This window comes from Eumetopias jubatus, unplaced genomic scaffold, assembly GCF_037043125.1.
Source record: "Eumetopias jubatus isolate StellerSeaLion01/CBP00866 unplaced genomic scaffold, mEumJub1_p1.0 scaffold_2, whole genome shotgun sequence".
Taxonomy (NCBI): Eukaryota; Metazoa; Chordata; class Mammalia; order Carnivora; family Otariidae; genus Eumetopias; species Eumetopias jubatus.
The window spans coordinates 7,484,461-7,510,345 of record NW_028274808.1 but is presented as its reverse complement, the minus strand read 5'-3'; the positions used below and the strand labels follow the sequence as shown (position 1 = coordinate 7,510,345).

The following is a 25,885-nucleotide window of genomic DNA, read 5'->3' as shown; positions in this document are numbered from 1 at the left end:
ATGACTGACTGTGTGTTGATATACCAATAAGTGATATGGATAATTTCTCGTATGCTGTAGAATTATAATTCCATTAACACAGATGTGGATGCCATCTCTGTTTATCTGTTTGGTTAAAATTATTACACAGAAATAGATACACAGCACACGACAGGGGTGAACACAACTTTTCTGGCTCCCAGGCTGTGGCCTTGAAGAAATGAAAGCTTCTCCGAGTCTCAATTTCTTCAAATACAAATGGAGATAATAAAATCATTAGATGATCCTGAGGCATATGAGGAAAGTTTGGGGGAAAGATTTGAGAATTATAAGGTACTCTACCAATATGTAGTAGTAGTACCTGAGTAGTTTATCAGCTACCCACTCAGATCTTGATTTTTTTAAGGATTATCTTAAAACATAAGCAAAGAAACAAAACAAAGGGAGAGAGACGTGAGAATGATTCTGAGACTCACTCCCGGTGTAACTTGGGTAAGGCACACAACTTCGCTTGTCCTCCCTTGAATACCAAGTCCTCCTTGGAAGGCCAGGAGAGTGCTGGCCTGCTTCACCTGATCTTCCGTCGGCAACAGAAAAAGTTCATCTTGCAATTTCCAACAACCTTCTCATCCTCGGTGCACATCCTCCTGCATTTGCCCCGGCCGAGCCTGCACGGCTCACAAGCAGCAAACTCACCTAGGCCGACAAAGAGCAGCTGATACATCTTTCCAGGGAATCCCTGGCAACGGGGAGAAGGTCAAAAGCCACCAAAAAAAAGGGGGAGCGTTTCTATGATCATAAAGAGTGTTTTTAAAGAACCAGCCCTGATTTTTCAAAGAGCTCTACTTTCTTCAGGGTGGAGTTGGGGAAGAGTTAGTGTTGAAGCAAGAGGTGGGCACCATCCCTGCTCTCCGTGCCTTGCGTGGGTCAAAAGTAGGCAAGCGCAGTGGGATGAAGTGTCATGTATACGGTAGAACCATAAAAATACATACCTGATACTTCTGTAAAGGTTACAGGATGAAGGCGGGAGGGCTACCTTGTGGTTTGAAAAGGTCCTTGGAGGTAGAGGTAAGGTTAGGCTCAGTTCTGGTTTGGGCTTGGTAATGGTGGTGTGGCCTCAGTAAACTGCCTGATCTCAGCTGTCTCATTTGTCATATGCACATTCTAGAAATACTCGTCTACACTGTAAATTTCTCTAGTGGTCAAATGGAGTAACCTATGTGAGAATATTTTGCCAAACACTATGTCCTCCATTAATTATCTTTGTTGTTGTTACTTTAAGCAGAAGCTTTTTAATATGACTGCAAAAAATTTTTCAGGGTAGCTTTCATGGACCAGGTGGGTAGGGCCTTTGCCAGCCAAGAATCTGTTATCCGCTGGTCTGGTTCTCCAAGGGCGACATTTCTGTTGTAACCCCTTATTCTCTTTCCTATTAACCACCCTCTTCTCAGGAACCTCAGAACTACATGGAAGCTCACAGGTTTCGCTCTCTACTACAACCTTCCACTGGGCTCCTTGACAGCCCATTTGCCAGTCCCCTGTCTCACCACCTGCTCCTCCCTCTCACATCATTGCTCAGTAACAGGCCCAGAGTTGGTCCATTCCTGGGCTGCATTCCATCCCCTTGCTGCTGGATCTCCTGAAGTTGCCCACCTAACTTGTGAACACTCACCCAGAGACTCTTTCTGTTCATGCTAACTGCTGCTTGCATTGTGCCGAAGCTTGCTGTGGGCATGGGGATGGCCGTGGCTGTCCAGTTGCTTCTGTGAAGTCCACCATTAGAGTCAGTCTTTGCTCTGGTAAGCCCAGGTCAGAATCACCTGACTCTTCTGCTTGATATTAGTGCACTCATCACACGTTGTGTTAAGAATTCTGACTGGCTCTGAAACAAAGTCCCTGATGATGACTTTTATTCCAACCTACTTTGATGAGAGGTGAGGACGGGCACAAGCTAACGTTCTACTGAACGTGCCTTTCTGCTTTGATTACACCAAAGCTCCCTGGTAACGTTTATAAGTAAAGAACCAGTGTCTTGCTTCCACGCCATGATGGTCTAACCCTACAGCATAATTCGGTGCCTCCGAGGCATCTCCGCTCAGTTGCTATGCCTCAAGCTTCTCAACTCCTCATTCCCTTCTAGCTCCTGATTTTATTATTTTCTCCTTCTGAGTTCCAACCTTCTTTCTTGCCTGGAAACTTCTGCATCAGCATCCACCTTGTTTTCCCAGCTTATGTGAGTTCTTCCTGTTTTCACCCAGACTTGATGCCCCAGCCTGTCTTACTTCCTGAGCCTTGCATTACTGAGGCAGGGAAGAATCAGCATTTGCAGCCTTGGAACCAGAAAGGATATAGAATTATGTTGTATTTCTAATCTGACCTACTCTTTGGCATGTCAGGGATCATCTCTAGATGCCCCTTTGCTGCTGAATTAGAACACGCATTCCCCTACCCATCACCCTTGGTGACCTTCTCTGGATGCATTTATATGGAGGGCTTCCCTGCAATGGGCAGAGTGATTATTTGTGACGGGATCTGCTCTTTTCAGGCCATGGGTGGTCTGACTGTACAGTGCTGCAGTTTTATTGAGGATTTTGTATGCTACATCTGCTTAAGGGTATTTCTGGGCATTGTTCTACCTGATTGAGAATTACAGATTTAAGACTTTGTGACTCTGGAGTCCTGAGTTGAAAGCCTAGCTTACTACTTATCACTGTATCACCTGGACAAAATGATTGAACAGCGCATCTATGTCTCAACTTCCTCATCTTCTATAAGGTGGCAGTTACAGTAGTACCCACGTCATAGGAATGTTTGCAGATTAAATGACATAATCCACATAAGGTTAATAGACTGCCTGAATTTTTTTTTTCTCACTCCAAAATTCTGTCTAAACACTTTTAAATTCTGTTTGCAATTACCCGGGGGTGTTTCTTTTGGCTCTGTTCATAATATGCCTTCTTCCTGTAGAGGATGAGTGCACAAATAGAGATTGGGGGCTCTTCACTGTGCACAGCTCTTATATAATGGTGATGAGATTTCACTGTGTTTGATCCTTCTTAGACTAGTAGCAGAGATTGGGACACATTTTACAGGTTTTGGGACCAGATCCTGTAAGAGACAGATGAGCATGTTCTCAGAGCAGTCAAGGCTCATTGGCTGGTACAGGAGTAATCCTCTAATCTTGCTTTAGTTAACACCATGAGCTAATGAGACTAGCCACCAGGTCCAAATCTTTATGGCCAAAATTCCATTGCCGTAACACAGAGATTCTCTGTGAGATGGCAAACCCAGGTATGATGCTGGCTACAAGAGGAAGTGAAGACAGAGGCAGAAATCTGGGATTTCAGGCAACTCTATTCTCACTATCATTTTCTGTCACTCCTTGTCTCTGGAAGTCAGAGGGAGCTGACAGGCCAGAGGTCCTAAAAGCAGAAATTATACACAAGGGATTCAACTTACCTCCTGGAAGTGGCTCAGAATACTCGAGTCCTGCCTGGCATCCTAGATTCAAAACGACACATTTCGAATATTAAAATCAGTGTAGGAAATAATGATGTATAAAACAGTATTCCCAGCTCCACATATCTGCTATCGAAGGATAGCAGATCACAGAGGCTGCATCTTTATTCTATTTATGAAGGCCAGCACTCCCAGTAACCAGTAAGAGGTCTTAAAAGGGTGGGCAGGGTAGTAGTGTGCTTAGGAAATACCACTGAAGATTCAAGAAAATCCCGTCGGAAGCTCAGTGGGGAGCCGACTGTTACTCTTAGTTTCACGATGGTCCACAGAAAAGCCATCAGGCTTTATGTTCTGCCCCCTTCGCAATCCCATCCCTTTGCAATTACCTGATAGAAATTGAGCCAAAATAAAGAAAAAGGCAAAGACAAAATAAGACATCTTTCTGCTTCGGGTCGTCTCTGAGGGAAGCCTCTTCGGAGCAGAGGTTTGGGACCTCTCTGGGAGGGCAAGAGGCTCACTTATATTTGAAAGTAATGGGGAACGCTTTTGGTCAGTGAAGTGAATCAATAAAGAAAGCACATTTATATGCTCCATTTCCCAGGATCAAGGACTGAGATGATGGACAATAACCCTTGGCCTCCATAGAGCCTTGTGTCCTGGGAGCTCTGGCCAGGGTAGTGCAGGGAACATGAGGCCAGGAGCTGGAAAACCAGGAGCCACGCCAATCCTCCCAACCCAGCAAGTAGGAGCCTCCTACCCCATTTCTCTCTCAGAATTTACTCTTCTCTTCCGTTGAATAAGGAGCAACCACAGTTGCTGAGAGACAACACAGTTCTTCTGCCAGCCTCTCAGGCCTGGTGTCAAGCTCTAGTGATGATGATGGGGACGTGCTTGGAACACAGGGAAGGCTTGGAAGGAGTTCTGGTGCCCTCTAAGAAGAGCCCAGGAAGCAGGCACTATTCCTTCCGGGCTCTCATTTGTACCACCTCTCAATGTCCCCAGGAGCAAAGCAGGGAGGGGCATCGTTTCGCCAAGTGACCTCTGAATCCCCAAGCCCGTAACAATGTCACCTAGCAGCCCGAAGCCGTAATTACCGCGTCCTTCTCATTTTTCAAGAACATGGGTATCAAAATTAACAGGTGTCACTGCACCCCCAAATAAGTCCCATCCTATTGCCTATGCTTATGCAAGGCTCTGTTCTTCACGTTGGGAAGGCAAAATAGGAGCACTGAACCAGGCAGACTAAAGTCAGGTCGGTTTAGCAAGTATGTGACCTCGGGCAGGTTGCTTACTTGGTTGAACCTGTTTCTGGAATCTTAAAATGGGGATATAATAAAGGTACTACTTCATAGGATATTTTAAAAGGACTCACTGAAATGAGTATCAAGTGGCTATCAGACCCCACCCTTGGCCTGAGTGCAGATGTACCTAGCAATGGGATGGGGGTGTCTCAGGGATAACAGTGCCATGGTGTAGGCGGGCAACTCGGCAGGAGCAGACCTCTCCTGAGCCCCCAATTCAATGCCGATTCCCTCCCAGCACAGGTGTTGACCTAAGAGCTGCCCGGCCCCCACGGGTGGGAGTGGCAAGCTCACGGAAGAAACACACCTGGCTTGACTCTCTCTGCAGCGAGGCATGTTGGTCCCGTGACAACTGGCAGGAGGGGGCCACCCAGCCGACGCTGAACCACACACAGATGTGCAGTGGCAATGTGGGGGTCCCCGGGCACCTGGAAGGTTCTGCAAGTGTCCTGCAAGTATCCTTGTGCCTGAGGAATTGTGACATTAAATAGCAAAGAAAAATTTCTATGACAGAGGAACTTGGTGCCTTTAATGGCACCTTTTTCCTGGTTCTTGAATACGGACCTTGCATTTTTATCCTGCACTCAGGTCAGCACATTAGTAGCTGGTCCTGACCTGGAGTGAACTTCTAGCCTTAGAAAAATAAAATGACTCTTGCAACTCTCAAATTAAAGGGTTGGGCCTTGTCATGGGGATCACAAGACCTCCCTGCTACATGAACGGGCCAAAGAGGCCCCTGTGTAGTGGTCCCTATGGTGCTCACTTCTATAGCTCTAAGCCCCCTGCTCCAGACTCAAATTCTTCCACACCTGAGGGCTTTGAGTATGGTGCAAATAAGCATTTGCTTAGCCACTTAGAGCTTGCCTGCTTTGCATGCCACACAAAATGCCCCCCAACATCTGTTAACATAGATAAGACAAAGCCCATAGCTGTTAAGACTCCAAATTGCTGCCGCCTTCCTGAGGGCTGTGATCCCAAGACTCCCCACCTTGCTGCCGAGAGGTATCGTCTAGACACGTGAGCCCCTCTCTGGTGCCCCTCTCCCCTGGGAGTTCCCTTCCCCTTTAGGGTGGACGCCTCATGCTCCCATCTCTGGGAGGGCCTGCCCCCCAGGCAACCCTGCCCAGGTGCCACCTGATGACACCTCTCTTCCTTGAGCAGCCCCCAGACCCTGGAACTCACCACACTCCAGCCCTTAGAATTCACCCACTCGGAGGCGTCTGTCCTCTCTACAGTGAGGTGGGAACAAGCCGGCTCTTAGCCGTTGCAGTGCCCCACATGGCCCTTAGACTTAGTTGGCTCTTTGGAGCGCTCAGGCAAGATTACATGGGCCATGTCTGAATATCTGTGTCCCGGCAACATTCCTGTGGAAACCTAATCCCCACAGGGATGGTAGTTGGAGGTGAGCCTTTGGAATGTGATTCGGTGAAGGGCCCTCATGGATGGGATTGTTGCCTTATGAAAGGAACCCCAGAGAACTCCCTGTCCTTAGCCTCCAAGGGGGACTCAGCGAGAAGGCAGCCATCTGCAACCCAGAAGAGGGTCCTCACCTGCACCTGGCCACACGGGCTCTCCGTCTTGTATCTCCAGCCTCCAGAACTATGAGAAATGAATATTTGTTGTTTATGAGCCACTGCATCTGTGGTGCTTTGTGACAGCAACTCAAAGGGACTGAGACACAATCTGAGTTTAGAGGGGAAGCCACGTGAAATCCTACCGCCAAACGGGGTTCCCACAACCTTAGTAATGTTTGTTTGTGTCAAAGGGTCCAACTATGATTCCCTTAAGTTTGCAACCTTCGCTTCCTGATGAATCAGACCGGCCTTAAGAAGCAGAGACATATGAAATACCGGGATAATAAATAAGACCAATGAGACTGTGTGTCACCGAAAATGTTTGGAAGTCGGTTTTTTCTTATGGATTTAAATCATTTTGATTGAGGATTGGAACGGAATAGAGAAAAGTTAAAAATGTGTCCCTTTTCTCAGAGTTATTCATGTATTCAATCATTTATTGATATCAGTATGGCACAAGGAAGTAAATGGATGGTCTTGTCCAGATCACATACAAAAACGGTGTTTTCAATAACACAGCAAGCGTCTATTGCTTTTCGGGGGTCTATGATTATGTTAACAAACACTTCTAAGGTATTTCAACTTTTAGTAGCAGTAATAATAGGGGGCTGTTGATGAGGGAGGCTCATCTCCCTAAGGTGGCATTAAAGAGAGGTATTCCACAAGAGGGAAGTGTTAAAGTGGATGATTCAGGTCTTTCTCTCCAACCACTTAGTTGATTTACTCCAGATTAGGAAAAAGAGGTAATCAAATTAGTGGGAGACTATGACATTCAGAGTATATGGATATTTTGTATATATATACATAAGTACATATGTATAATATGTGTGTGTGTGTGTGTGTGTGTGTGTGTGTGTGTATAGTCTTAATCAAATATCCCATGAGCTCACAACTATCGGGGGAGCTGTTTAAGGATTAAATAAGATACTGTATGTAGCACTTTTTTTTTAAGATTTATATACTTAACCTGAGAGAGAGACTGATGGGGGGCAGAGGGCAGAGGGAGAAGAGAGAAAGAGAATCCCAAGCAGACTCTCTGCTGAGCACGGAGCCCGATGCGGGGCTCAATCCCAGGACCCTGGGATCATGACCTGAGCTGAAAGTCAGGTCAGGAGCCAGACACTGGACTGACTCAGCCACCCAGGCAGCCCTATGTAGCACATTTAAAAGAATCAATAATAAAACATAAGCTTCAGTGGAGCAACTTGCCAAGTGTACACGGTTCACAAATATTGGAGCTGGAATTCAGACCCCACTGACTCCATTCTGATATTATATAATTACTCTCCTTTTACATCTGAGGGAACCAAAGCTATTAAGGAGTATAGTCAAGGTTCGAAATCCAAACCGCCAGATGCCAGACCTTTCATTCCTGCCGGTGTGTCTATCTACCCCCGGTCATCAAGGCACCCTCTACTTTGTCTTCCCTTCTTCCCCACTGTCCTTGTCGTGAACTTCCCAGCATCAGAAAAACAGTGAGCTGCAGCCTACCACCCACTGCGACGTGTGGGCTCTACTCAGCGGAGCATGGACAGGCTCTCATGTCTGACATGCCTCGTTGATCAAGATGTTCTTTGGTTTAGAGAAATGTATAAATGTGGGTGTTTGCTGCTCTTTTATCATGGACACTGTGCTGATCTTTCAAGACCCTGCGAGGCATGAGGACGTTCCTCTTTCTCTTTGTTGTTCTCTTCCTCCTGGCCCCAGGTAAAACCAACATCTTTGCAGGGAAGGTTATAGAGGTGGTGGCCCAGAGACAGGTCTGCTTCAAGTGAGCACCTGGGTGTGCTCAGGCCGGTGACCCTGCAGGGGAACATCTGCTATAGGAGGTGACTTTTGTTGAATACCTCTTCCGCAAATCCCTTTCATTTTTCATTATTGTCTCGGGTGGGGTATCACAGGGTTGAAGAAAGAAAGATATGCCAGGAAAGATGCCCTTTGGTCCCCAGCTCTATGCTCACTGACAACAACAAAAATTGGGGGAAAAAATAGAAAAACAAGCGTAGGCATCAGTGGATCTTTTAAGAAATAATTGTGATAGAGATGGGACAGGTAAGGAAAAGAGCCAGAGAAAGGAGTGCTGGACAAGGAAAGGAATGGAGGTCAGACACTGTGTTCGTGCCAGGTCAAACGATACCCAGAAATCCAACGTGCAAATTGGAAACTGAGCAAGGCTCCCTTTTCAGACCAGTCAGACTTATTATATAAGTAGTCGACACGATATGCCAACATGTAATATACAATTATCTAATAAAAGCAAGTGGAGCTGACCTATTTACGTGCCATACGCACACACACACAGAGTTCCATTAACCTCTAGATGGGTGCGTGTGATGACCCATTCAAAGCCTTGTACACACAGATGCTCTCTCCCTTTGCAGAGGCTTTCTGTTTCTGGACCATCACTGTCAATTGGATGCAATACAAGAGCTCTTGTCAAGAGTGAGGTCCCATACCAATTGTCCAATTGACAATTGACCTTACAACACTAAGAGGGCAGTGAGAGTCCCCCGCAGTGGGAGCCGCAGTTCACTGAGCTTTGAAACATTGGAGTATGTGTACTTATGAACTTAAATGCTGATGCTAGAAACGACTAGGCACACGCTGGTACCAATCCACCTGGTTTTAGTTTTACGTATGAGTGAATTAGCCTCCTTTATATGTTGACCTCAATTTCAATTTGTGTACATCGGACGCTGTCCTCCGTAACCCGGGATTAGGTAAAACTCTAATATCTGACAAGATGTGTGTCTGTCCTCAACTGGAAGGGGGCTGCTCCTAGGATTGCTACTGATAAAGTACTAAGGCCAGAGCGGGTATCCTGTGCAGAGCAGACAGGAGGGGTCTTGGAGAGCCACCCCCAGCACCCCGCCCTTACCTGCTCTCCAGCACATTTGGTGAAATGTGTTAAAGAAATTTGATTGAGCCTTTCTAAACAATGTTTTTCCTTCCACACACAATAGTAAATGCTTCCCTTTCTATATATTTATCCTTGTTTACTCCAGTCTTGGACCATCTCCCCAGCCTCAGACCTGCCCTGCTCTCACCGAGGAGCACTTTGGCAGTGAGCTGGGGAGTTACCCACCCTGGAGGGGTTTTCAGGAACAAGGTGATCATTACCTCAATAGATTCTGATAAAAGAACAATAGCTTCTGCTTCTCAAAGCCCCCACACAGCCTTACCCCAAATGCCAGAAGATAAATCTCTTCGGCCTGGTCCTTAATCCACGTATGACAAAAAGATAGAAAAAAATCAAAGAGAAAATAGTTCCCTACTACCTCATCTACTGTTAAGGTGAGACACTATGGCAGCTCGTGAAGCAATCTTTACTAACCAGTTACATGACCGTACCTGGTAACTGGACATATTAGTTATGAGAAGAGAATTAATCCAGGTGGCTCCTTCCCTTGTATAGCCAGGAATGCATTTTTTGATGAGAAATGCTTCAAGCTTAACGGGAGATGCGTGAATTCTTGTCGGAAAAATGAAGAACTTGTTGCTCTCTGCCAGAAGTCTCTGAAATGCTGCCTGACACTCCAGCCATGTTGGGAGAGTAAAGATGACTAAATCTGAAGACTCTGGCTTTCCCGAGCGACATAAATGACCTAGTTTTGTCTTCTCTTGATGCTGGCCTCTTCAGTGAAAAGACACCTCAATAAAAATAAATGAATGTCTTTTATCAATTTGTCAAGTGCTTCACTTAGAATAAGGAAATGTAAATAGCTAACTTTGATGGTCCCTGCCTACTGGTTTCTTTTCCTGTAGTTTTTTGGTAAGGGGATTTTCCCAAAACCATCTGATATTCCTTTTTAAAGGGGACTGGTAAAGACTACAAGTCAACAAACCTCTAGCTTGCCCTCAGGTGTCAGCCCCAACCACCTGTTGAGATAGAGGATAGATAAATGGATGGGTAGAGAATTGAACATATATCTATACAGATAGTTACATGAATGACAAATAGATAGCAGGTAAATTTACTTCTTAAGGACTCCCGTGTGTCAGACACACATCTAAATTAATCATCTTGACTCCATGGCTTTAATTGGAGACAGTTAAATACTCCTTATGGATTTGTCCCCATCCATTAAGTCTGGGAATCAAATTTGCTGATGGGCAGAGGGACTGTAAGTATCTAGAGTTGACAAGAGCTCCAGTAACCTGGGTCCTGGTCCCAGACTGACTTTCTATGATTTGCCAAATTACTCCCTGGCACTAAGCTTTCATATTACTTGCTTCAAGTAAGGATTCCTGGTCATGTTCCACAGGCCTAAGATCCAGCCTTTGTTCCCTGCTGGATCAGAAATCTTGCCTTATTTCCCTCTTGATTCCTCAAGGTCAGTGTATTTAATCCTGTTGGAATCAACAATCTTTTTTAATGACATTTTTCTGTTTTGAGATAATTATAGAGTCATATACAGTTGTAAAAGATGATACAGATACATCTCTACCTTTTCATCCGGTTTTCCCAATAGCACAACCAGAGTGCAATATGACCACCAAATATTGGCAGGATGCAAAACAAGTCCATCACCACAGAGCCCCCCACCAGGTTGTACATTCAGAGCCACACCCTGCTTCCTGCCTCCACCTCCACCTCCACCTCCACCTCCACCTTAACTCCTGCTGCAATTAATCTCTTCTCCACTTCGACAACTTGTCCCTTCAGGAATGTCAAATAAATGGAATCATACTGACGTAACTTCTAGGAATTGGCTTTTTACTCACGATAGTTCTCTGGAGATTCTTCAAGTTTGTTTCATGCCTCTTTTTTGTTGCGTGGTAGTCCACCGTATGGATGTACCACAGTTTAACCATTCACCTGCTGGAGGACAGCTGGGTCCTTCCCAGTTTGGTGCTATTACAAGTAAAGTTGCTGTCAACCCTTATGTTTTTTGGAGGTTTTGTCTTTTTTAACAGATTTTATTTATTTATTTGAGAGAGAGGTAGCATGAGAGAGCACGAGGAGGGAGGGAGGGAGCAGCAGGTTCCCGCTGAGCAGGGAGCCCGACACGGGGTTCGATCCCAGGACCCTGGGATCGTGACCTGAGCCGAAGGCAGACGCTTAACCCACTGAGCCACCCAGGCGCCCCAACATTAATGTTTATAGGTTTTTGAGCAAACACAAGTTTTCATTACTCTGAGATAAGTGTCCTGATGTGCAATTGCCAGGTCCTATGTTTGCGAGTTCAGTTTTTATGAGAGAATGCCTTATTCTCCAGAGCGGCTGCACCGTTTTAAGCTCCCACCAGGAATGTAAGCATGGCCTTTCTTATCCACACTGTCGCTGATGTCTGCTTGCAAAGAATTGTCACTATTTTTTTTTTTTTATTTTTGCCAGTCAGGTAAGTGTGTATCAATAGCTTGTGTGTGATTTTAATTTGAATTTCCCTAAAATCTAATGGTGTCTCACACCTTGTCCTGTGCTATTTTTGCCATTTTCATATCTCCTTCAGTGAAATGTGTGTCTCATACTTATTTTGTCATTGGACTTTTTCTTGTTGGATTATTTCTGTTGAGTTTTGAGAGTCCTTGATATATTCTTGATATGGGTCATTGGTTGGAAACGTGGTTTACAAATATTTTTCCCCCAATCTACAGCTTGTATTGTTAACCTCTTGCTAGATCTTTTGCAGAGCAATTTTTTTTTTTTTTAGGCTTTGTGAAGTCCAACTTATTTCTATGAATTGTGGGGTTTGTTTGGGGTCAAGTCTAAGAACTTTTTGGGTAGCCCTAGATGCTTTTCTCCTATATTCTTTTCTAAAAGCTTAATCGTTTCACATTTACACTTACATCCATGAACCACCTTGAGTTAATTTTTTTAAAAGCTGTAAGATGTTCAAAGTTTTGTTGTTTCCATTTCTGTCTTTGCCTGTGAGTGTTTCATTGCTCCAGCAGTGTTTGTCCAAAAGGTTGTCTTTTCTCCATTGGATTCCTGTTGCTCTTTTGCCAAACACTGGCTTGTAGGATTTGACTCAACTGATTTGAAAACTTATGTCCAAACAAACTCCTGCCTGAAATGTTTATGGCAACTTTGTTCGTAATCACCCCAAACTAGAAGCATCCAAGATGTCCATTAATAGGTGAGTTGGTAACACATTGTGCTTCATCCAACTAATGGAATATTATTGAGGAATAAAAGGAGATGAGCTATCAAGTCGCAAAAAGACACAGAGGAATCTTAAATGCATATTCCCATGTGAAAGAAACCAGTCTGAAAAGGTTAGATACTGTCTGATTCCAGTTATAAGGCATTCTGGAAAGGGAAAAACTAGGGATCATAAAAAGAAGTGATTTTTGCCGTGGCTGCCAAGGGTTGGCCAGGGGTAGAAACAGGGAATGTGTTAGGATGGAACATCAAACTATTCTGCATAATGCTAGGCCTTTGTTAAACCCTGAAAACTTTGCAGTACAAAGAGTGAACCGGTACACTGTGCAAATTAACAGAGTTATTTTAGGAAGTCAGGGCTACCCCAGGATGGAATGCAGAATGCGACAAAACTATCTAACCATGTCATACATGTGTAAAACAACTTCACTGAAGGTGGGGATGTTGGTGACGCTGGCCTAGGTGACTTTGGCAGTGAGTGCTATCTCTCAGTCTACAGACAAAAGAAACTGTACCAAATCACCACACTCTAGTGGATGATGTATTTCTTCAGTAACATAAACTTAACAATTCAGATCTTACGATATACATATAGACGAAATTGAAGAATTAAGTACACGACTGGCAGAAATGGGAGCCAGGGTTAGAGAGGGAGTTTATAGATAAGCAAGGGAAAGGTAGAATGACCCACGTGGGGATGGATGAGAGGTGGAGACGTGGCTTTGATACAGATGGTAACATATACAAATATTTATTGATGTGTGTGTGGATGTGCGTTATTAAATAAACATGTATTTCCTTGTTCTGTTGGCTGAGAGGTCCTAGAAGCAAGGACATTCCAGCAACTATGAGCACACCTGGGACTCACATATTGGTTTGTAATTCCATTAACCAATAAGAGGAGGCGGGGATCCTTGGAGAAGTGGCCGATTCTAGGACTGGAGCAGAAAATGTACAAGATAAACCCAGAGGAACTGCTTGTGGCAGAACATATGGAAGAACTTCAAACAAACAAACAAACAAACAAACAATAGCAAGGGTATGCCAGAGGAACACAAAAACTGAATTAATTTGAGCAAAAAAAAAAAAGTAAGTAGTGTTGGCTCATAACCCAGAGTATAAAATAAATGTCCATGATCATGCCTCCACCATACTGACAGAAACCCGTCTTGCCCTGGCTGGTGTCCCTGCAATGTGACCTTCACCAGTGTTCCCTAGGTTCTCCCATTCAGCTGAGTGAGGAAGCTGGATGGGCTGCTGTATGCGATGTGCCTTTCCCCCAGGTAAAAAGCTCTAGTAAAATCATTGTCCTGGGAGCGTAAGTTCTTGTTGTGGAAAACTCTGGACACATTTCACACAATCACTTCCCCTTTTCCTTGCCAGAGCCATTGGGAGTTCCTTCTTGGCTCTTCACCATGGGAACCTCGTGAGTTTCCTGGAGTTAAAACCCAGGAAGGAATGGGCCCCTTAGCCCGTGGTCTTCGGTAGTTTGGCTCAGGCTTGTCCTCACTCAGCCTCTGGTAATGTGTCAAGATTACCAAAGCGTTCCTAACCAGTTTACGGTTCCAGAGTCGTCTTCTCCATTTAGCACATCTCGGCTGTGACTCTCCAAATTTGGGAGCAGTGGTTTGCCCTGTGACCTCAATTCCCTGAGAGGGCTAAGAAAAACCATTGACCTTCAGTCTGTTCAGAGTTGTCCTTATTTAAAGGTAGGAGTGGTGACTTCCAGGTTTTGTACCTATAGCAGCTGACACCAAAGTCTCTGAGCTCGGCATAGGGGCCACCGTGCAGCCTGGACGCCCCGTCCCCAGAGTTCTCTTGAGATCCTTCCCCGAATCTGGTGCTTGCCAAGCGCAGGAGGCACCTGTCTGTAGGAGCATCTCAAACACAGTTCTTGCAGGGGGGCTCTTTGGATCCGCCGTCCGCCTCTCCTTCGCCTGGACCGTGCTTCCAGCACTGCTGTGAGATGTTACCAGCTGCATGCCTGAGGGGCCGTAGCTTTATACAGCTCCTGGGAGCTGCAGAGATCCCTCCCTGGACTGTGAGTAGCTAAACTCACATCCCCCACTTACCGCTCTAGGCCAGGGGCCAAGTGAGCAGGGGGGTACCTCCTCTCCTCTGTTCTGTTCTGCCCTCCCCTGCTCATGTCGCTTCTGCTTCATCTGCATCCACCCTATCGCACCATGCTCTCCACAGGTGGTTGGTTATCAAGCACACGTGGGGCATCGGGTCCTGGGCGAACGTATAATAGTGAGTGGAACATAACACTGTCTCCCACTTGAGGAACTTAGAATTCAATCGGGAAGTTACTAAAAACATATGTAACTACGACTTGGGAAAGATGTGATGCAAGAACCAAAAAAAAAAAAAAAAAAATTGCACACGGTGGATGGACAGCAGTTCCAGGCACTTCCAGGGAGACATTCCCCAGTATCGTGACACTGAGGTCAGGGAGGTCATTCATGAGCAAAGGAGAGATGTGTTCTAGGCGAGGAAGCAGGGCAAGGGAAAGCATCGAGAGTCAAGAGCATCAGGCCCTGAAGGGAGACCAACGCTGCCCCCGCCCCGGGGAGGCTGAGGCCCGGGGTCCCACACCAGGTAGAAGGGGATCTGGGCTCAGCACCGCAGCTTTGAAACGCATGGTAAGCGGTTGAGTTGGATTCAACCAAAAAGTACTAGCAAACTCTTGTAGGGATTTTGAGAGGAGGTGTGATGAGCGCCAACTAATTTTTTTTGATTTTGGTTTTGTTTTGTTTTGTCTTAGTCATGCTGGAAGAGAATTGGACGGTGGGGTCTATCAGCTAGGAACGCAGAGGGAAGGGGTGGTTAGGAAAACCGCCGCAGTGGACCTGTTTTGCCAGTGCGTTCGTTCAGTCACTCTCCCCAAAAACCACTGCTAAAGTCCCGCCTCCCCATCCCTGGGACACAATTAATCACACTGACTTATTCTGTTATTTAGCGAGAAGTGAATTTGACACAGACAAGATATGTGGTTATGGGACTGCCCACTGCCGGAGGAATTGTAAAGCAGAGGAATTCCAAATTGGAGTATGCCCCAATGTCTATCCGTGCTGTTTGAAAAAGCGAACCCACTGAATCCCGTGACACACTGACGCCCAGGGCTGCCTGGTCCCCAGAGCCGCTGATGGCTGGACCTCGGAGCCTTCCCTCCCTGAGGCCTCACAGCTAGAACATCCCCAGCGGCAGCCACTAGTCCGATTACTGAGACTGCGCTGAGCACCTTCACTCAGCGCAGAGCCAATGTAGGAGCCCCAGGATGGCCTTCTGTGGTGGGGAGAAGGGAGGAAAGCAATATGGGTTCCGTGAGAGTTTCAACACCTTAACAGCCAAGCCAAAAACTACGTCTCATCGGCCACAAGCCTAAGAGAACATCTTTTTTTTTTTTTTGGTCTGAATTGTATCAGTTGATCCTGATAGCATTCGTTTTCTGATCAGAAGTTTTGCTCTGCAGTTATATATGCCTTTTGTTCATTAAAATGGGGAAATAAATCAATATGAAGTGCAATTCGTTTGGCATACACTATAATTCAAAGCACAGGCTTCCGGGGGCCAAAGCAGAAGAGATGCTATGCGATGTCCCAGGGCCGACCCACATGGATGTCCGTAGATGGTCACGTCCAGCAGACGGAGCACAGAGCGGCTCCGTGAAGAGTCACGGAGATCTCCTGAGATTTGGTGAAGGAAGCCAAGTCACAAAGCCTTTGACCTGCCGTTCCTTTCCAAACTTTCTTTCGGGGTCACCAAATAATTTGTGGGGAAAAGCTTCTCTCTATCAAAGTAGCCCAGCTAATAGGTGACAAAGAATGACAACCTCAGGAGAATATCACTATTTTCCAACACCTCGGGCCATAATGATCTAGCCCCGCTCAAATAAACAGGAACCACCACCTGAGCTCACCTGCCTCCAGGTAGATGCATACAAAGCCACCCAGGAGCTTTTACGCTGCTACAGTTTTACCAAGACGGTGAACTGAACCTTCCTGTAACTCTCACCCAGCCTTAGCATGTGGTCAGGAATGAACTCCCTCTCCTGGATTATTTCCAAAAGTACTCCACATGCCATTATCACCTCCTCTGAAAATACATGGAACATATAATTCCGAGAAAATGACTCTGAATTATATATATGACATATATATATATATAAAACCACAGTGCTATGACCATACCTAGAAAAAAATCAAAACAAATCCCTTATTATAATCAAATAGTCGATCAGTGTTCGAATGATCCTGGTTGTTTCATAAGTGCTTTTGTCAGAACTGGTTTCATAGACTCAGGGTCCTAAAAGGTCCATCCATACACCGAGTTTGATCGTCTGCCTCTGAGGCCTCTTTTGTGGGTGGTATCGCACACTTGCTGTTCCACCCGCAAAATACTGTGTTGAAAATCCAATGCAAGTGTGAGACTTTGATTTCACTACAGCGGTTACAGGGGAGAGGGGAGCCTGTGAAGCAGCCCCCCGAGGAGGCAACAGCCCAGATGCCAGGATACGGAACTTGCTTTAGGACAACCTAACGTCGATTTTAAGTTGTGTCTTGTCCTACGTTGGTGTCCCCCTTCACGATTCTCACATTGTGTATTTTACAAGGTACTCTCACATGCATAATCTCTTTTGATCCTCACAATAAGCTTGTGAGACAAGAGGCATCACCCTGACCTTTTTTAGGTGTGGGAATGAAGGTGCAGAGGTGAGTGCCTTTCCCAGTAGGTCAGGCTGTTAGGCAGGACCAGGCATCACCCCCACACTTTGGGTTCAAATCTGAGGCAGCAAGGCATGGTGTGCTAGAATCCCAGACCCTCAGGATGGTTTCTACCTTGATCCTGATTCCTAGAAATAAATATAAACACAACTGTAGGCACAGCTTTTGGACTAGAATATAAAAGTAACATGGCTTACAGGGGTGGGGATAAGAACATCTTTATTTGGAGTTAGGGTCTCTGCAACTCCCTCCCGCCTCGACCATCTGTTTTTTCCCAGCATCCAATTCTCAGCATCTGGTGGCCTTAGTGATTAGCAACCCTTGTCAAGGACCCATTGCCTCCCATCTCTACCAGCATCTCCAATTCCCTCTTTGAATTGAAGATTTCCTAATGCCTAGAAATCAAGAATGATCTTATGCTGGCACCTCCTTGCTCCACAATATTGAATTTGCTCCCAGACCTGGTGGAGAGGCTACAGCGTGATGACCCTGGGGCCCTGGGCACACCTGTTGGTGGCTCCAAACCTTCTCTACTTCACTGTTGCTTCCTGGATGCCCAAGCCCCTGCTGGGGCCGCTGCTGCCCTCTTCATCCGTTTCCACCTCCCTCCAGGTAGAATATTTTCATTTACACAAATGATCTTAGACATTTTCTTTGGACCAAACTGTGCCTGCAAATGAGACACATGTGACAAGCACTACCCTTCCCAACACCTCTGAGGCCATATTGAATTTTAGACGGTTATAACACTCTTGAACCAAAGCCCACATTTCTCTGGTTGCATCCCGGACAGACTGCCTGGGGTATGCGTGCCTGAGATAATGCAGTGACATAAAACTCAACCCTGCAAGAAGAAGAAGAAGATGGAGGGCGCCTGGGTGGCTCAGTCGTTAAGCGCCTGCCTTCGGCTCAGGTCATGATCCCAGGGTCCTGGGATGGAGCCCCGCATCGGGCTCCCTGCTCGGCGGGAAGCCTGCTTCTCCCTCTCCCTCTGCCTGCCGCTCTGCCTACTTATGCTCTCTCTCTCTCTCTCTGCTCTCGCTTTCTCTGTGTCAAATAAATAAATATAATTTTTGAAAAGAAGAAGAAGAAAAAGACAAGGAGGAGGAGGAAGGAGAAGAACCTTTTGCTTAGTTATTACCAGAAGAGAAAACTCTGCATCAATTACAGGTAGTTTTTTAAGCATCATTGATTTGGACCCAAGGGCAGCAATAGCCAGGCATCTGAGAGGAACATGAAGGGAGTCAGATTAATTAAAATCAAAAAGGGAGGATTAAAAGGAGATGAAAGAGAAGCAGAGGAGGTTGCGAAACAGGGGGAGAGGTTAGCGGGGAGAAAGAACCGAAATGACATCTGGAGCGACTCTGGGACTTCAGGAAATGACAGTTGTGTGAGTCGGCTCGTCCCCGACATGTTCAATGTCTTCCTGCATGATATTTTACACCAAAATATATGCGCCCGGAGGACAGTACAGAAATGCTCTGGCGGCCCGCCTTAGGTCGCCATGTCAGCGCCTAGCAGCGGTCCAACAAGCACTTGAGGGAACGGTGCTTTTTTGGTTAATGATGCCTGTTTTGCGCCCTCTCTTCCCTGTTTCTGCTCCTCTTCCCTTGCCCTGTCATTTCTTATTCACCAAACCCACCCGGGGCATTCAGGCATGATACGTACTTCCTGAGGAAAATGGCTTAAATGTTTGTTCCGCTAGCTAGTGGTGGGAGAATACTGTGTCTGCGTGTGTCGTCTGTGACCCAGAGATTATTCTGGAATGCCTCTCTTCCCCTGCTGCAGGCCCCCTCCCCGCAGCTCAGGGCTATAAAGGGAGCCCTGCTGTCTGCCCGCCAGCACCGTCTCGGTTGGCAGTCCCCTCTGCGACATGAAGCCGTCCCTCTCTCCGTTCGTCAGCCTTCTCCTGGTGACCCTGATGTGTCCAGGTAAATCAGAAATGTGGCCCGGTACTGAGGCCAGGGTCTCTCCACAATGGCCATGTCCAGGCTGGGCGTCCAGGCTGGGCAGGGAGGTACTAGGCCCCGCAAGTGCATTTCCTGGCGGGGTTTTGGGGCAGGAGACTCTGGGCTGGGTTTGTAAGGGACACTTTGAATACGCTGATGGCACTGGTTCCCCAGAAGACAGGTCCCAACCTAGACTACACGTTCTTATCCTGTTAATATTCACCTACTCCTTATAAAGGAGGACAGCCTGCATCACAAAGGACCTTGAATGTTAGGGAGTCTCAACAACTATACTGACACCCTAGGGGATGCTCAGCTTGGCTTCCATTGAAGTACTCAGGCTCCACTGCCCACCCTTCTTGGTCATCACTCACCTCCCTCCGTCTCCCTCGCCCTCCTCCCCCCACCACACACAAACACAAATAACATTCGCCCCCTTCCAACCCATTCTGTCCCATTCTTCACTCGTTCTTTTTCCTTACAGCTTTATGGGGGTATAATCATTACACCAAAAAAATGACCATGTGATGAGTTTGGATGTTTGCAAACAACCATGGTACCATGGCTACAGGGCATAGCCACATGCAACACCGCCCAAAGTTTCCTTGTGTCCCTTTGTGGTGGTATTTTGTGTGTGTGCGATAAGAACACTTAGCAAAAGATCTACCCTCTTAACAAACCTTAAAGTTCACAATACCACACTGTTGCGTGTAGGCACTGTGTTTCACAGCACATCTCTGGAATGCAGCCATGTTGCAGGACTGAAATTTTATACCCACTGAGCAGCAACCCCCGTATCCTCTCGACCCTCTGCTTTCACTCGCCCCCTGGAGCGATGCACAGAATCCTCATGGGTCTGCTCGAGAGAGAATTCTGAAAATGCTTTGCTGTGTATTTATTGTGAAACAGGACTATCCAGAGCCGGAAATGTTAACCGCCAAGGCACTGAGGGTCTGAGAGGACCGAGACAATCCAGGGAAGAGTCTTCTGCACAAGGCAAAAACGGGTCTCCCTTGCTACACCACCAAGAAAAACGCTACCTCTTACCACGCACTCCCCCTTACCCGGGTAAGTAAAAAAAAAAAAAAAAAAAAAAAAAGTTGTGACAAGTCCGTCCACTCTGGAAATGTTTCGTGAATGAATAGATGGGAAGGTGTTTGTGCAGGTGGGGGAAGGCCAAACAGTGGTTGAGTTAAGGGTGGGCTGTGTTTATGAAGACAGTAGGTAGACGGCTCAGGCTGCCCCACCTGTCAAAAAGGTCATGGGGTCTGACAGATGACTGAGGGTCCTGTGAGCCTTGGGAGTGTGATGGACAAAGAGGCACTTCTATAACCCCTGACTTCAGCCTCCCCGGAGAGCCAGAGGAGATGATATTGAGCAAGACACCCTCCTCCTGCCAGGTTGGAGTCCCACTCCCTGGGCCTTCAGGAATTCGATGAACACTTGCTAAATGCCAGGTGAGCAATTACCATGCAGGGAACGCCCCAGGTGCAGGTGCAGAGGACGGGCCACTGCGATAACAAAACCAAGATGCCCTCAGCCACTTTTCTGGTGGGTCCTGAACACCCACGGGGAGCCAGCTTCCAGTCCACAAGGACCTAGAAGAGACGGTCATTCCAAGATGTTTCCTTAATTCCAAACCCATTCCCGACCCCGAAACAAGGAACAGGAGGCTGGGCGCTCAGTGGGCAAGAGCAGGGAATACACACGAGGGCGTTGGCAGAGGGAAGCCAGGAGTTCAAATCCTGCCATATTATTCCTCCCGTTGCCCTCTCTTCACTTTGATCCCTTTGGAGGTGGCCCTCGGTTCCCAAGGCTCACTAGTCTGGGTTCTCCTTCCAAGGGAAGAGAAAAAGAAAATACCGTGATTGTACAACAAATATAAACAATACGAGGCATGTGTCATTTATTCTAATAGCAAATCTCTGAGACAGGGTTATTATTCCCATTTGATTCATGAGGGAGTTGAGGAGATTTGAAATAACTCCTCCGATTCAGGACAACAAATTTAGGGGATGGGGGTTGCGGTAGCTGGGTGACGGGCATTAATGAGGGCGCATGTGGTGATGAGCACTGGGTGTTATAAGCAACTAATGGATTGTTGAACCCTCCATCCCAAACCCATGATGTACTATGTGCTGGCTAACTGAACGCAATTTAATCTGTCTGAAGGTCACATCTCAGGTCAGTGGCAGAGCTTATGACGACCAGAGCAGCCTTGGTTTGGGGTCTATCCGAAGGCTTCCCCGGAGAGGCACTTACCACTCATTTTCTGATATTGTGTCTCTGCTTTCATTGTGTTCATCTATTTTTTTCTTTGTTTTAACACTTGCTCCTTGCCTTTTCTATCAACTGTCTTCATAATATAGAATTTAAGACAAGAATTCATGTTTAATAATCTTTGTACTCGAATTGCAGAGTGAGGTACCAATTTCACATTGCTCACGCAAACTGGCACATCTTTGAGGCGCCAAATAGCCGTCCAGGGGCTCCCTCAGAATGAGGGGGAAAAAGAAATCTTTTTCACTCTTTAAAATCTGCCCCCGGCTACCTGTCATCTCCCTTACAGAGATGGCTCAGCTCCAATCCTCCTTCCTCGGAGGACCATCCCACTTACGTACGTATTTGGCGGCCCACCCAGTGGGCCTCCCAGAGCCCTGATGGGTCCCCTCATACAGCATCCTAAATTGGCTTAAGTGGAACATTTATATTGTAACACATCTATTACTGTTTCTCTTCCCAGCTGCCTCGGAATTGGCAGCTGGTTTTTTCAGGGAAAGTAAAGGTGACTTTTAAGCCAGAATCAAGGATCTGGTTTTTATGCCATCAGGATGGCCCCAGGGAAAAATGAACGCTCATTTACAAACTCCTGATTGCTGTCCTTCACCCTATCCCTTTGGGCTAAAATAACCCCCGTCCGATTCTCGAGATGGTCTTAAGACAATAATGTTGGATCTTTCTTTATACAGAACCCGAACCGGATTTCAAAGTTGTCGACTGCAAGAAAAGTGAAGGCTATTGTCAAGAATATTGTAATTATATGGAAACACAAGTAGGCTACTGCTTTAAAAAAAAATACGTCTGCTGTTTGCATCAGAACTGAGGTTGTTGACATAGAATCCAAAGCTTGGTCCACCTGCCTGCTCTCCAGGGGTCAAAGCACCGACCCAGACACAGGTGTTTTTGGAGAAGAGCCAAGGATGGAGTTGCTGGGGTGCTATCATTTGATCTGGACAGTCTGGACATTCTGTAGTAGCAAAAGAAAAGAAAACCAGCTCTACCTGACTGTGGAGAAAGTGACTTGGCCTGAGATGGACAGAATCTTCAAAAATCACACAGCTTTTAATGTAATAAACTTTCCCAGGAAAGCATTCAAGTAATTCCTTCTGTCGTTTGAAAAATATTTTTTTGAGTACCTATTTTTTTCCCTAGGCCCTGAGAAATGTAACTAATTGGAAACATGAACATGTGGGAGGAAAAAACACCCAAAGAAATAAAAACAATAAAATGCCACATATTTTAGAATGTGCATATATCCAAGGCAATCAGTGGCGCGGATAAATACAAGAGATGTAAAAAAGGATTCCTGGGGAAATGTGAGCAGGGTTTCGGAGGATAAGTAGGAGTGTGTTCACTGAGAGAGAGAGGCAGAGATCCGTAGGCAAAGGGTACGGTTTGCAGAAAGGCGTGGAGGAGACATGAAAGAATGGGTGTGCTGAACAAGTGGTGAGTTCAGTGTCACTGCAAAAGAGAGGGATGAACTCGAAGTGTCAAATGAGGAGCGTGTAGGAAAATGGTGTGAAGTTGTCAAAGAAAACAAATATTATGCTCAAGACCTCAGGCTGCTAAGCAAGAGGAGGTTATCAGGCGCTCCAGGGGAGTGACATCGTCATATTTTCAATTTTAGAAGGTTCCTTCTAACGAAAGTACTGGGGATGGATTGGAAATGGGTGAGATCAGAGGCAGGAACACAAGTTAAGAGCTGACGGCAACAGGGCAAGTCCAGGGACAGCCATTCGGCGACCAAAGCGGAGATCATGGTGAGGAAGGGAAAAGATTGGAGGGGGCGCCGCAAGGATGTGGAGGTCACAGGTCTGGTGACAGAGAGGAAGGAAGGGCGTGGGGCAGAAAAGAACTGTGTTAACTGATGCAGTACACACGGGACGAGGACGAGCAGGAGGGACCAGACTGGCTCTGGACACGCTGCACTGGAAAGCCTGAGGCATCCATGACGCCCAGCGGGGACTTAACGGGACTGACACGGATTCCAGGAGAGACGCAGAGACAAGAAATCAGAGTGGAAAACTTGCAACCTATGGTGCAGGGGCAGCTCTTGGGGCAGCAGAGGGACCACGCTGAGCGATGCTAATGGTTCAGGGAGGTACAGAACAGGGGGAGCCTCTGCGGGACACCGTGGGGCTCTGAGAGGGGACGTAAATGGCATGAAGCAGCCTCCGTCCCAGAAGATGAGCACGGGGAGCGTTTGGTGGAATGGACGGTGGGTAGTCCAGGAAAGGAAGGGTTCTGTGTTGAGGGTAGAGGAGGGGATAAGGGAGAAGCAGGAAACTCGTTCGGAGGGTCTTGCAGCAATCCAGGTGAGAGACAAGAGTAGCTGGGCCATGGAGGTGATAAGGCATCACATGCTGCACAAGGTGAGCTATGAGCTAACGTTGGATTTGGGGTATGAAAGCAAGAGGGGGGACGGGGGCGATAGCTCATCCTAGCAGGAAGCCCCAGATCCGTATGTAGCTTGGCCTCCTGAGTCCATTGTTCTCCGATGTTCCCTCTCCTCTGATGTTCTGAGTCCCGGGAATGGTGGCCTTTCATTTCTCAAGTGCCACGTGACCTCCCCCAGTCACCCTTGGCACAAGCTGAGCTTCTGCTTTGGATTCCTCCTGCGTTGCCACCACCCCTTCCTCTGATATACTCATTTCCAGAGGCAGGTTAGAAGGCTTGCATCCGGAACGGCACCCCAAGCCCAGGGCAGACCCCACTGTGGCCCTCGCTGTCCTTATCAGGACCACAGGGCGGTAACAGCAGGACTGTCACACGTCTAACGCCCAGACAACGAGCTGCCCGCCATGAGCCGAGGGAGCCCCCCGGACCCTTCACTGCCGCACTGAAGAGCTTGGCACGTCTTAGACATAATACCTGCTCAGTGAGTATTTGTGAGTGAGTGTAAGAATGAAGACAGAGAGTCACTGGGGGAGAGGGCTTTCTGTTGTGGGGGGCGTCTCAGGCCCTTCCCTGTCCTGCGGTGTTCAGCGGAGTCTGCTCTGTCTCATGAGTAGTCCTGGCTTGGCTAATCTGCCAAGGGAACTGTTTTCCGTCCAGAGAAGTTAGATGCCATATTTACATATCCTACCACTTTCAAGTCTCAGTGCCAAGCTTTGCCTTGTGTTTCTTTTTTTTTTTTTCTCCACTCTTCAAAATGTATTTGGTATTTTAGTTGGTATGACACTTAGGATAGTTGGTTGCATTGTCTTTTTACATTATATGGCCACATAATAAGATCCTTTAGAACAGTGATGCACAATACACGCAATACTGAATTTATACATTGGATCCCAGGACGTGACTGACTGGAAAAGATGGACTAGGCATGTCGGGTGTTGGAGGAAGGAACCAGAATCGACAGAACACACAGTAGACGCACATCTGGTGTGAAGAGCAACTACAACTATGCAGTATTGGTAGTGATGTCTCTGAGATGGTGGAGCTAACTTACGTTAACCAATTTAGGGCTGCAAAGCCAGGTATCATCCAGCATCAGGATACAGCTGCAGGGTTTGGTGAACCATTCCTATTTGGAACTTTAGGAAACGGATGTTTTTTCTTAGGCCATTTTAATATTACTCGAGTAACAGATCAGATAATAAGGACAATATACACAAACTCCAACTAAAGTCCTGTCTAGACAGTGAAGTGGAACATTAGAAAACTTTAAAACTGCAGCTCCTTTTGGATCCCCCAAAGTGTATCTGCCCTCTTCTTCAAACGGGTCTCCTCCTCAGGAGCCAGGGTCACCTTCACAACATCAGAAATTCCATTCTGTCCCAAGATGCAAGGAACACTAAGGAAGGCATCATCTTTAATTCCATAGAGACCCTTAATCATGGTGGAAATTGGATGCACCCGCCTAAGATTCTTCATTATACCTTCTGCTAAATCTGCCACAGACAGTCCAATGGCCCAGGAGGTGTAGCCTTTCAGTTTGATCACCTCATAGGCACTGTCAACCACCTGTTTGTGAATCTCTTCCCACTGTTCCTTAACTGCATCAGTGCCTAAGTCAGGGTGCAGATTCTTCAGAGAGAGATACCAGCAACGTTTACTCCACTCCGTACAGGCACATTGGACAATTTTTGGTGTTCTAAGGAAAAGGCTGCTGTGCTGTGCTGGAGATCCATCATCTCTCCCTTCAGTTTGTCTCCCATGACATCAACAAGAGCAAGTTCATCTGCCAAGTCCTTCATTGAGATACAGTTGGCACAAGCCATGCCAACAGAACCAACCCCAACAGCTGTCATCTTATTCTGGGGGGCATGTTCTTCCTTAAGAAGATTCTGAATCAGCTGATCTTTGAGAGTTGCCATTTTGGACTTAGAACCAAAAGGAATTGGGAGTGCACGTCGGGCGGGCAGGCGGGCGTCCGCGCCTCTCGAGGTTGGATCCAGACTTGGCGGCAGCGGCTCTGACCCTCTGCCTTCGTATTTCTAATGTGGTCCTGGGGAGGATCGCGGTGGACCCATATTCTGTGACTAGAACGGAAAACCTGGAGGACTACAGGAAC

General features: G+C 46.8%; 3 protein-coding genes across 3 annotated transcripts; 2 read left to right on the top strand and 1 right to left on the bottom strand.

Annotated features, from left to right (window-relative positions):
• Nucleotides 1-547: 547 nt before the first annotated feature.
• LOC114206108 (beta-defensin 105-like) lies at nt 548-3,900 on the bottom strand. The gene is made up of 3 exons (XM_028099730.2): nt 3,825-3,900; nt 3,439-3,480; nt 548-675 (listed from the first exon to the last, which is right to left on the bottom strand). The coding sequence occupies exons 1-3, from the start codon at nt 3,874-3,876 to the stop codon at nt 548-550; spliced, it is 222 nt and encodes a 73-aa protein (XP_027955531.2). The 5' UTR covers nt 3,877-3,900.
• Nucleotides 3,901-7,971: 4,071 nt separating this feature from the next.
• Nucleotides 7,972-9,880, top strand: LOC114206075 (beta-defensin 15-like). Its single transcript, XM_028099694.1, has 2 exons — nt 7,972-8,020; nt 9,729-9,880. Exons 1-2 carry the CDS (start codon nt 7,972-7,974, stop codon nt 9,878-9,880), a joined length of 201 nt encoding a protein of 66 aa, XP_027955495.1.
• A 9,136-nt stretch (nt 9,881-19,016) lies between these two features.
• Nucleotides 19,017-22,195, top strand: LOC148164799 (sperm-associated antigen 11B-like). Its single transcript, XM_088021362.1, has 3 exons — nt 19,017-19,074; nt 20,002-20,160; nt 22,062-22,195. Exons 1-3 carry the CDS (start codon nt 19,017-19,019, stop codon nt 22,193-22,195), a joined length of 351 nt encoding a protein of 116 aa, XP_087877488.1.
• The last annotated feature ends 3,690 nt before the right edge of the window (nt 22,196-25,885 follow it).

Coding starts and splice junctions, on each gene's coding strand:
- LOC114206108 (XM_028099730.2), bottom strand. CDS start 3,876: ATGTCTTATTTTGTCTTTGCCTTTTTCTTTATTTTGGCTCAATTTCTA. Junction 3,481..3,824: donor TTTGGCTCAATTTCTATCAG/GTAATTGCAAAG, acceptor TTTTGAATCTAG/GATGCCAGGCAGGACTCGAG. Junction 676..3,438: donor TTCTGAGCCACTTCCAGGAG/GTAAGTTGAATC, acceptor TTGTCGGCCTAG/GTGAGTTTGCTGCTTGTGAG.
- LOC114206075 (XM_028099694.1), top strand. CDS start 7,972: ATGAGGACGTTCCTCTTTCTCTTTGTTGTTCTCTTCCTCCTGGCCCCA. Junction 8,021..9,728: donor TCTCTTCCTCCTGGCCCCAG/GTAAAACCAACA, acceptor TCCCTTGTATAG/CCAGGAATGCATTTTTTGAT.
- LOC148164799 (XM_088021362.1), top strand. CDS start 19,017: ATGAAGCCGTCCCTCTCTCCGTTCGTCAGCCTTCTCCTGGTGACCCTG. Junction 19,075..20,001: donor GGTGACCCTGATGTGTCCAG/GTAAATCAGAAA, acceptor ATTGTGAAACAG/GACTATCCAGAGCCGGAAAT. Junction 20,161..22,061: donor ACGCACTCCCCCTTACCCGG/GTAAGTAAAAAA, acceptor TTCTTTATACAG/AACCCGAACCGGATTTCAAA.